We start from the raw sequence: 10,451 nt of genomic DNA on the forward strand, positions 1-10,451 counted from the left end.
TGGATTTTATACCTGGATTATTGAGCATGGACTTTGTTGTTAATGGTAAAATCTGTGTTTTCCACTCAGCCAGCTCGGAGCAGATGGATGTAGTTGGTTAATTTATGTCCAGAACATCCAGGGTTAGAAAAGATCACACATCCACCGTGGAAAATTACAGCTGCACATGTTGACCCACAGAAATAACACGGAGTCCGTAAATAGAGAGACACTTTTCTCTTGTGTCAACACAGCATCAAACGTAAAATAAAAAGTTATAAAGACCTCCTCCACAGCACACTGGACACAAAGAGGGTTCTATTTTTCACTGAGACTCCTTTAATGGAGGGAGGGAGGGAGGAATGCAGAGAGAAGAAGGGTCTGTTGTTCCGATGCCTCACCTGTAGAAACCTGCCGTCACAGAGAGCCCAGAGTGCTTTGTTATCATGACCTACAAACCCAGAACACCACCTGCATCGTCACACAGCTTCCCCCGGGGTGTCACTCAGGGATATGGTTCGAGAGCTTCACGTTCTCTAACATGGTCACCAAACTGCTGCTGGTGCAGAACGTGTGTTATTCTGTCGCACTGGGCAGCACAGCAGTCATCTTTCGATCCTGCAGGGGAGGTAAAATTAGAAATCGCTCTCGCCTCTAAAGGCGGATGGGTGGAATGGAGTAAGTGGGTCAGGCTTCATTTCCTGAAGGCCCGGTCACCTCCTCCGGAGAATACCAACGTAGGAAGTTATTTGTGACTGCGGAGCAAAACATGCCAGGAGGAGTGTTTTCTATCTTGTGAATTTCTAGAAGCCCTCTGCGATGTGTGTCCATCTTTACTCCCACACAGCAGAGGTGGTGAAACAGTGAGGAGGAGTCAGAGAGTTGATAAGACAACCAGAGAGTGCAGTCCTTATCCGCCCACTGCTCGCATCTGTGACATCACGGAGGAGCAAAGATGGCGACCGAAGAGGCCAACAGCTCACAGCTGACAGCAACTATTTGATAACAGCAAGCCCATTATATTATTTATCATTTTATTTATAATGAATAGAATATATATGTCAATTTCATACGACAATCATGTAAAGCATTGTTTATAAGTAACGATGATCTTAACTAGACCTGAAGTCAGTCATTAACACACGCAACTCAGAACTTACATATAAAGGGTGTTGCACAACAGTACTGCAATACGTTTATTATTATTTACCTGTTGTGTACTCAGATCCTGTGATACTTTGAAGGATGAAGCTCGTCTCTACTGATAATAGCTAACCAACAGGTCATGTTTGTGTAATGAAAACCTAAAAAGAGTCAGACATATGCAGTAGTCCCTCCTCGCTACTTTGCGGTTCGTTTTTCGCGGATTCGTTACATCGCCGTTTTTCAAAATAAGATTGGACATGACACAGTTGGCTGATGGATGGATGAGCCGTGGGTTGTTTATTTAAAATAAATTCTTTTAAACGATTTTGCACCATGTGTGCAGCCCACAAGTGGAGGGGGAAGCTCCCTCCTGCAGCTGATCAGCTGATCTCCTTTGCAACGTCTCTCCTGCAGCAGCTTTGTGAAGGGTTAACCCTTTGCTGTCCAGCTGCACCCATCCACTTTTGTCTTCCAACTTGAAACTCAAAGTATGTCGCATCGCAAAAATCATCATAATCACAAAATATAAAAGTGTTAAAAGTTATTTTTAATTATTTTAGAACTTCTATGCTCAGTTGTTGAAGTGTAATTGATCAAGAAGCACATTTCTGCTGCGTGAAGGGTTAACCCTTTGCTGCCCTGCTGTGCTTCTCTTCAATAAACAATCCATGCTGCATAGATTGATTATTTAAAATGTTACGGTATTTAAATTTAATATTTTTATTTAAGGAGAGAGATTGGGAGTAACTGTCATGACGTGCCAGGCTGTAATCACACTCGTCACCTGAGTTTACTGAGTTGGCGGTTTTTCACTCATTGCAGGTGGGCGTGGTCCAAAACACCCGCGATGTACAAGGGACTACTGTAATATTATTTTACACTGTAAATATTACATAAATCAGAGGCAATAAAAGGTTGTACTATTTAATAATTTGTGCTAAACTGTAGCATGATACATTGTAGTGCTACACTGTGTGCATAACAATATCTGACACAGAAGGTAATATTTATTATCCAATTCAATAATTAACAGAGATTAAATCAGATTCATAGGCTCATTTTAATTTTAAACTGTTTACAATATTAGCTAATGGTCTGATCACATCCAGGTAAATAAGATCAAATCTGCTGATTTGTGAAATGAAACGTTTTGCTTGTTCTCTGTGGTTGGTACAACCGTAGCACACACAGCTTTGTGACATATATATATACATTCTAATATTAGATTAATATTATCATTAATATTTCTTACATAATCAGCCCTTAATGTAAGCATTGTTGTAGATACTGACAACGTAGCCAAGTCCGGAGGCTTCCATCCCTCCAGCGAGTCACGTCACGTGACCAATGCGCCCTCTAGTCGACTTATTTAACTCTATGGTAGGAGTTGATTTTAAACTCACTATAAATTAATCCCTGTAAGAAATCAGCCAAGATCATCTAGTGCTGACAGTGTTTTAGTCAAACCTTATAAACGACTTGACGATGGGAGCTCTTGCGAGATCGGTTAGCGTTCACAGTGTGTTAGGGACGGTGCGCTGCTGCTACCACGCAACAATCTAAGCAAAGTGTTTGTAAAGCTGATACACTTACAGACATTTTTGTGTTGGCTAAGGCTGATTAGCTGCGGCGGCCATCTTAAAATGGGTTCCCTCCAAACGTTAAATCAGTTGTACATGTCCATGCGATGATTACTTTGTAAAAGTTTCGTTGACGTTTATTCCGTTTGAAGTTTAAGCTGCTGTATTCATAACCATCTGCTCACTACAGACTCATGTTCGGGCTGCTGTTTAATATACAGTATTATTTTACATTATTAGTATTTAGCGTATATCTAGATCCTTGGATACTGTTTCTTTTTATACTTTATATTTTTGCTATTTTGGGGTGTAACTGGGACCCTGAGGACACAATTTCGTTCCGCCTCATGTACCACATGTGATGCGAATGACAATACAGAAACTTGAACCTTGAATTCAGTGGTTCAGAGTATATTTTGCTAACAGACAGGCAAAGTTGACTGTGAATGTCAAGGATTTAAAAACAGATCTCATGTTGGCGCTCAGTGTTTGTGTAGGGCATGACTTTCAGCTACTACCACATCAACCTTCAGCTCAAATGTCAAACTGACTTCGTTATAGTCATTTTGTGTTCGCCAAGGTTCCTCAGCTGTGGCAGCCATCTTGAGCAGGCTTGACTTTCAAAGTTACTTGTACAGGAAGTGAAAATATCTTGCAAGTTTCATCAAAATCTGTCCACTGGTCCGTAAGATATTTTACTAACATGACATACAAACACATGGGCAGAAACGTTATCTGCCCTCAGAGCCTCCAGCAAAGTTAAAGATGCGTTTTGAGTGTCAGACTTCCTGACCAACTTTAACACGGTGTGAAAAGCTGCAGTAAATCATGTGAGGATCATCAAACCTCCTGACTCCACCTGGACGCTCACCTGTGAACGTTTTTCATCTCGTTTGCAAAACGTAAACGAGTTTGTTGTTTTGTACTGGAGTACTTCTTGTCTCTGCCGAGTTATTAGGAGAAGCTTCGCCGGTACTGGTCCAGCAGTTCGATGGACTGGATCGGATGGCAGAGACGTGGGACGGTTTCTGTTCCCTCGAAACAAAAACTACTGGATGAAGCTGCTCAACTAACAACGGACTAATTTGTAGTTTGAATCAAATCCTCTGAACTTGCAGGTGAAACATTTAGTTCCAAAAACGTACTCATATTTAAAAAAAACACTGATTACAACTTAAGCGTTCTTGTGGAGTTGTTTGCACTTGAGTGGGCGTCACCAGCAGTTGGACAGGTGTTCAAACAGGTACTGAACCTCCTGTGTCCGGATTGTTTGTTCTGGTTCTGATTCAACTCTCATCCAGGCGATAAGGGGGCTTTTTTTTGGACTGATAATGATCGGTACAGAGCTTTATTGATGGTTTGCGCTGGATTCTGACTGGATTTACTGACGTCGCTGAGCATCGATACAGATTCATAAAGAGGATTTTCAGGCTTTGAAATGAGACTCCAGAGTCAGTCGCCTTTTGAGTGCGAGTCAGACGGTGTTCGTGATTAATCCTGACCGCAGAAGCAGGTCAGTGTGTGCCACGTTGTAGTAAATTAAAGGATTTTACTGCCCAACAGGAAGTGGTTAATATACCTTCAAAATACAGTTTTAACTCAGTTTTTATAACCTTTAGTTCCAAGAATTGAAAACCAGCCACTAGGGAGCACCAGCCAGTTTATCTCTTGTGCCGGTGCCAAACCCAGGTAAACGGTGAGTGTTGTGTCAGGAAGGGCATCTGACGTAAAACACTTTTGCCAAAACTATAATGCGAGTTCATCAAAGCAAAAGCATACCGGATCGGTCGAGGCCCGGGTTAACAACGACCGCCACTGATGCTGTTGACAAACAGGGTGCTGGCAGAAATTGTGCTACTGTTGGTTGAAGATCACAAGGAGGGAAACGTGTCAGGAGACAGAGGGAGAGGAAAGTCCAGAATGTAGGACTGAGGGTTGCAACTCTAAATGTGGGGACAATGACAGGCAAAGGTAGAGAGCTGGCTGACATGATGCTGAGAAGGAAGGTAGATGTTTTATGCTTCCAAGAGACCAAGTGGAAGGGCAGCAAGGCTCGCAGCATTGGAGCAGGGTTCAAACTGTTTTACCATGATGTGGATAGAAAGAGAAATGGAGCAGGGGTGGTCCTGAAGGAGGAGTTGGCAAAGCATGTAGTAGAGGTGAAGAAAGATAGGGTGGTTTAGTTTTAGAGAGTAATATGTTTATAGTTTTTTATAGGTTTAGAGATGAATATTTTTTGCTTTTGGTTTGTGAAACGAGGTCAGAGGAAGCTGGTTCTGGTTCAGTTGATTGGACCCAGTGTTGCACCATATTCTGTGACCTGCAACAGTGCATGCAACACCGCCCCCTACAGTCACAATATACGGTGGTCACAGAATATGGTGTAACACCGATTTGCAACGAGCTCCAAACAGGAAGTTGATTCATTTTCTGTTTCCTTACGGTAGTTGAACTGGAAGATTCATCTTTAGTGAAATATTTCCAAACTACTGATGCATTTCTACCCTTTTGCCAAGACTGGGCCTGCTCCGCTCCATCAGTCTGTTGGGAGGAATCCATTTTGTAACACGCGCCCGGTGCGGATCATGTGACACGTGACGCAGTGACGTAACGGCGACGTAATGACGTCACCATGAATACTTGACGTGAAATTTAAAAACTCGATAGATGTCCTAGGAATCGACCTGTCGATTACTCGAGTAGTCTGTTAAAGCCCTAATCTGAAGGTAGAAATAGAAGCCGAAAGAAGAAGTAGTACCAAGAACTGAAAACAAATTCACTCAAATTACTGCAGAAACTCTTATAAATGGAGGATTTTTACAATCGAACAGGTTGATTTAAAGTCACGGTCGTGAAGATGAGCGCCTTTAGAGCTGCCTCTGGAGATTATTTATGCACCGACTGAGACGGACCCATCCAGCGTTCATCAGACCACAGGAGGATTTAGAGTATGACATAGTCGCGCTGACATCAAGCACAGAGCCGACTTACCCTCACACACACCAAACTTTTGGGTTCTGTGACTACCTCACTTGGTGGGTCAGAGGAGTAACAGCAGGGGTTACCTTTCACCTCCACTCCACCTCATAAATCACAGACACAGGAAAGTGTTTTTTAGTTCTCTAAATGAGTTCTCTGTATTGAACATGTGGCATGCGCACAGGTGGAGCAGCGGGCAGCTATGTAAGCAGTTAGGGGTTAGGTGTCTTGCTCAAGGACACCACATGTGGGCATGGCAGGGAGTTGAACCTGTGACTTGCTGATGTCAAGTCAGCTGCAGGAAGGTGTCTCAGTCGTGTAAAAATGTTTTGTGGAAGTGACAATAAAACTCAGTACGTTTAGTGGTTCAGTCAGTTTGTTATATGTTCTGGTTGTCTGTGTGTCTGCAGGTGGGAAGTGGTGGCTGCTGGACAATAACGTCCTCAACATCACCAGCATTGAGTTTTCAGATCGTGGGAAGTACACCTGCATGGCGTCCAACGTCCACGGCAGCTCCAACTGCACAGTGACCCTCCGGGTGGTCTTCACCAAAGGCGACATGGGCATCTACTACATGGTGGTGTGTCTGGTGACCTTCACCATCATCATGATCCTGAACGTCACGCGCCTCTGCATGATGAGCAGCCACCTGAAGAAGACGGAGAAAGCCATTAACGAATTCTTCCGCACCGAGGGCGCAGAGAAGCTCCAGAAGGCCTTCGAGATCGCCAAGAGGATCCCCATCATCACCTCGGCCAAGACCCTGGAGCTGGCCAAGGTGACGCAGTTCAAGACCATGGAGTTCGCCCGCTACATCGAGGAGCTGGCTCGCAGCATCCCGCTGCCGCCGCTCATCATGAACTGCCGCACCTTCATGGAGGAGATCCTGGAGGTGGTCGGCGTGGAGGAGATGAGGCACACCTTCCTCAGGCACGCCACCGAGGGGCGCCACGACGCGCTGAGCAGACTCTCTTCCACCGGGGTGAGAGACATGTTCGCCATTCTGCAGGTGAGGGACAGGGAGCGCAGCGAGTCGCCCGCCGCCGACTCGGACAACTCCTCCGTCCAGGACCAGCCGCAGCACATCGCCATCCAGGCGTCGGTCCACCCGCCGCTCTCCACCGAAGGCTACTGCGGCGCAGAGTTTCCACAGCAGCCGGAGGCGCCACCATCATCGCCTCCCCCTGCGTCGCCACCGGCTCCCGCTCAGCTCGAGGAGCAGAGCGACGCTGCGGGAGACAAAGCGGCCGATCAGAGCCCTCCCTGTCAGGTGTTTTATGAAAGCCATGTGTGACGAAGCACCGAGTGAAATCTCCTGCTATGCAGCTCCACTTGAAGACCGACAACGGTCCACGGAACATTTTCATTTCTGCATTTGCAAAGAAGCAATCACATTTTTATTCATCACTCCTGAACCTTGTAGAACATTTGTAGGCTCCCGAGAAGAAACCTGACGCTTCTCGGACGTTTGAACCTCTCATGGTTGAATGTACACAGGAGGAGGCATCTTCATGTTTAATGTAAGAAGCAGAGGATGGTATCAGGTCGGTCACAGCTGACGTTGAGGAAGCTGGGTGACCAGTTTCCAGTTCTTTGTTTCTCAGTCCTTTGATTTACTCCAGAAATCTGCCTCCGGCTGCGTTCATGCCGCTCTTCTCCATCTTCCATCTCTGCCGTCGTACGTCGCTCTGCTTCAACCTGCAGCTGCATGCTGGTCTGATACAAACTTAACGGGAGCGTCTGATCGCAGTGTCCCGAGTGCGTTTGCTGATTTTATGTTGGTTCATCTCGTTTCGGTTTTTAAAGTTTTCTCTGTAGTTTTCCTCCTTCATCATCAAACGTTTTAAATTTGCCTCCCAGCCAGATCCCCGCGCTTCTGCAGTCGAGCTGCGTTTCTGCCTGCATGCTTTACGACTTGTTCTGGGACTTAAAGGACTCCTCGTGTTTCTTCCTGCGTTTGGCTGAACCTCCAGTCTGTGGCGGAGAGGAGCTGGACACCGTTCTGCTTTTACTGGTGCTTTTGAGATGCCTCTTTTTGTAGTGGAATAAAATGCAAGTGCTGTGCTTTAAGAGGAGGAAAAAAACAAAACAAGAACGTGTCTGTCTTTTTAAAAAATGTATCATTTCTACATTTGGTACACTCTTTGAGCCTCAAAATTGTCCACGTCATATTGTGAAATTTGTAGCAATTTAAAAGCTTATACTGTACCACCGTGACAGTTTGGAGTCATTGTAAAACTGCTCAGACCAGCCATTAGCTCATCAGTCAGCTCAGAATTCAACTATTCGAACTGAGGTGGTTCAAAGAGCCGTCACCAGGTAAGACCAACAGTTTCACTTCTTTACAGAACACCAACATATCAAAGGTGACATCACTCCTTCCTACTGTAAAGCACAGCAGTGGTGGTGTGACGATGTGGGCTTGTTTTACAGCCAGTCTGTATATTAAGAGTTTAATGATCGAATGCTTTCTGTCCTGCAGCTGAAGAGCAGGACGATGCTCCAAAGAGCTATAAAAACTGATTCAACAGCTGAAATACAAGCAGCAGCAACATTCAGAGTTGAGCATAAACTTCATCAAACTACCAAGATGTTTAGTTTCTACATAAATTTTAATTTCATTAACTCAGACCAGTTTATAAAAAGCAGACAGAACATAAACAGCAGCAAACTGTTGTTCACGGTTCATTTGTACTTATTTTAAAACTACAGCCTTTATTTTCAGAACATGGAAAGCCTCTGAGAAATTGATGTCTCTTGTCAGGGCGGTGGTAACCATGGTAACAAGCCCGTCTCACCTGCTGCTGATAAAGAAAAATGAACACGGACATGCTGGGATGTGGCAGTGCCTCGTCTTCAGGTTTGATTTGTTTTAGTGAAAGTACTTTCAGAAAGCAAAAACCTTTTCAAAAGGTCAACAAATATTCAGGTGTGCGCTCGGAAGAACTGCACCCAGCTCGTTCTAATGAGCAGAACTGACCGATGACACCTGGAGACACACGGTCTCCAGTTAACAGAGACATGAATGATGGATGAGCAACAAGAGACTTTCAGCCGCCATCTTTGAACAACTTCAGATTTGACCCAAAACCTGTCGGAGTCCAGTTCTGAAGTCTAAACTGGTAATGTGTCCAGGTGTGGCATCACAGATAGGACCTTAAAGGGACAGTTCACATCTTTTGATGTGATAAAACTATAATTTTAGTTGGATTTAGCTCAAAGTAAAGACAAAGCATATTCTTCTTTCGGCTTTTCAGGGATCCACAGCAAGTCGTCCTCCATCTCACTCTGTCCTACCAATATACCCACTGTCCCTCCTCTGGACATGTCCAAACCTGGTATATGTTGCGCCTAATGTGTTTAAAACTCGAATCATCAGTTCTTTACTAATTTACAGCTGTTTTTAAATACAATAATAAAAGTTGACTTTGAACTGTGGGTTTCATCCATGTGAAAAACAACTGGAGAAATTACATTTTCTGCTAAAATGTGTGAATGCTTATTGCTTAAGAATGTGCTGGAAACAGCTGAAATTAGCTAAAACCCTGTTGCTGAAATGGAAGAACAAGCCCAAGTTGGCAGAAGAACGCAGAAAGAACACATTTGCTAAATTTGGTTTAAATAATCAGAAATGATGAGCACAAGGATTAGTAAATAAGCTAAAACAATGTTGAAATTAGCAACCAAAAAATAGCCGAAAAGGCAGAACGAAGCTTAAATTTCAGAAGTTGAGAGCACAATTTTGTCCAATAAGGCTGAAGAAAGTGAAAATGATCTGAAAATGGTACACATTTACAAAACAAACAGCTAAAATAGTGGCTAAAAAAGCAGAAAGAAGCGTGAATTACCAGAAGGAAGTGAGCACAATTTTGCTGAATTAGGCCGGAAGCAGTTGAAATGAGCGCAAATAATGTTGACTAATCTGAAAAGGCTCAATTTAGCATAAAAACAGCTAAATAGTAGCTGAAATAGCTGATAAGCTGAAAGGATCATAACGAGCTAAAAATAGCAGAAATAAGAAGCACAAAAATGTGTCAATTAACAATCAAACTGAAAGGAGCACAAAACAGCTGAAAAAAAAACCCCCAGCTGAAATTAGCTAATTTTTTTTATTTTTTTTATTTTGCACAAGGAAACTGAAAGAAGCTGAACCAGAACAAAATGTGAAAGGAGCAGTAAAAGATTGTAAATAGATCTAAACATTTGAAGAATGTAAAATGAGCTCAGTTCATTTTCTATGAGGGAAAAAAAAGTGGCTGAAAAGGCTAAATATTTCAAAAAGCTAAAGTTGCACCAATACCAAAAGTCAGCAGCCTTCTCTTGAACGTTTTGACGATTTCTTGAAACAGCTTGAAAACTGCGGGACGAGACAGATTCAGAAAAACGTACGGAAGAAAAGTGAATCACAATAGTGTGAATGCTTCAGTCACACAATAAACAAATTAAAAACCTTTGTGACGTTTATTTAAAGACAAAACTGGTTCAATCACAGCAAGACTCATCTGTGCAACTTGGAAGGGTTTCTCCTTTTAATTTAAAACATTTCTTTACATATTTTCTTTTCAATGTACAATCAAACAATGTAATCATACATAAAGTTCTTTACAATAATAATAATTCACAATTGTAGCGACACTACCCATAAATTAGAAAACGAAGGAGAAAAACACAAATCAGTTCCAAGTACGACGTTAGGCAACACCACGGGCCGATGATGCTGCTTCCTGTCCGACCGCAGCAGGACAGTCATCGCAACGCGGGGACAGA

The 10,451-nt window shown here is 43.4% G+C and overlaps 1 protein-coding gene across 2 annotated transcripts in view; it reads left to right on the forward strand.

The window, feature by feature from the left end:
• Positions 1-7,773, forward strand: part of mfap3l (microfibril associated protein 3 like) — a 12,220-nt gene extending 4,447 nt beyond the window's left edge. Inside the window, exons 3-4 of one of the 2 annotated variants that reach the window (XR_005187074.1) lie at positions 6,095-7,442; positions 7,549-7,773. Coding sequence is in view for 1 of the 2 variants with exons in the window: in XM_037683058.1 (XP_037538986.1) it covers positions 6,095-6,978 (884 nt within the window). In the remaining variant the exon portion in view is untranslated. Of the gene's footprint in view, positions 1-6,094 lie in introns of both variants that reach the window. The other variant, XM_037683058.1, reaches the window with a different exon arrangement.
• Positions 7,774-10,451: the final 2,678 nt, after the last annotated feature.

This window comes from Nematolebias whitei, chromosome 1, assembly GCF_014905685.2.
Source record: "Nematolebias whitei isolate Nwh7 chromosome 1, NemWhi1, whole genome shotgun sequence".
Classification (NCBI taxonomy): Eukaryota; Metazoa; Chordata; class Actinopteri; order Cyprinodontiformes; family Rivulidae; genus Nematolebias; species Nematolebias whitei.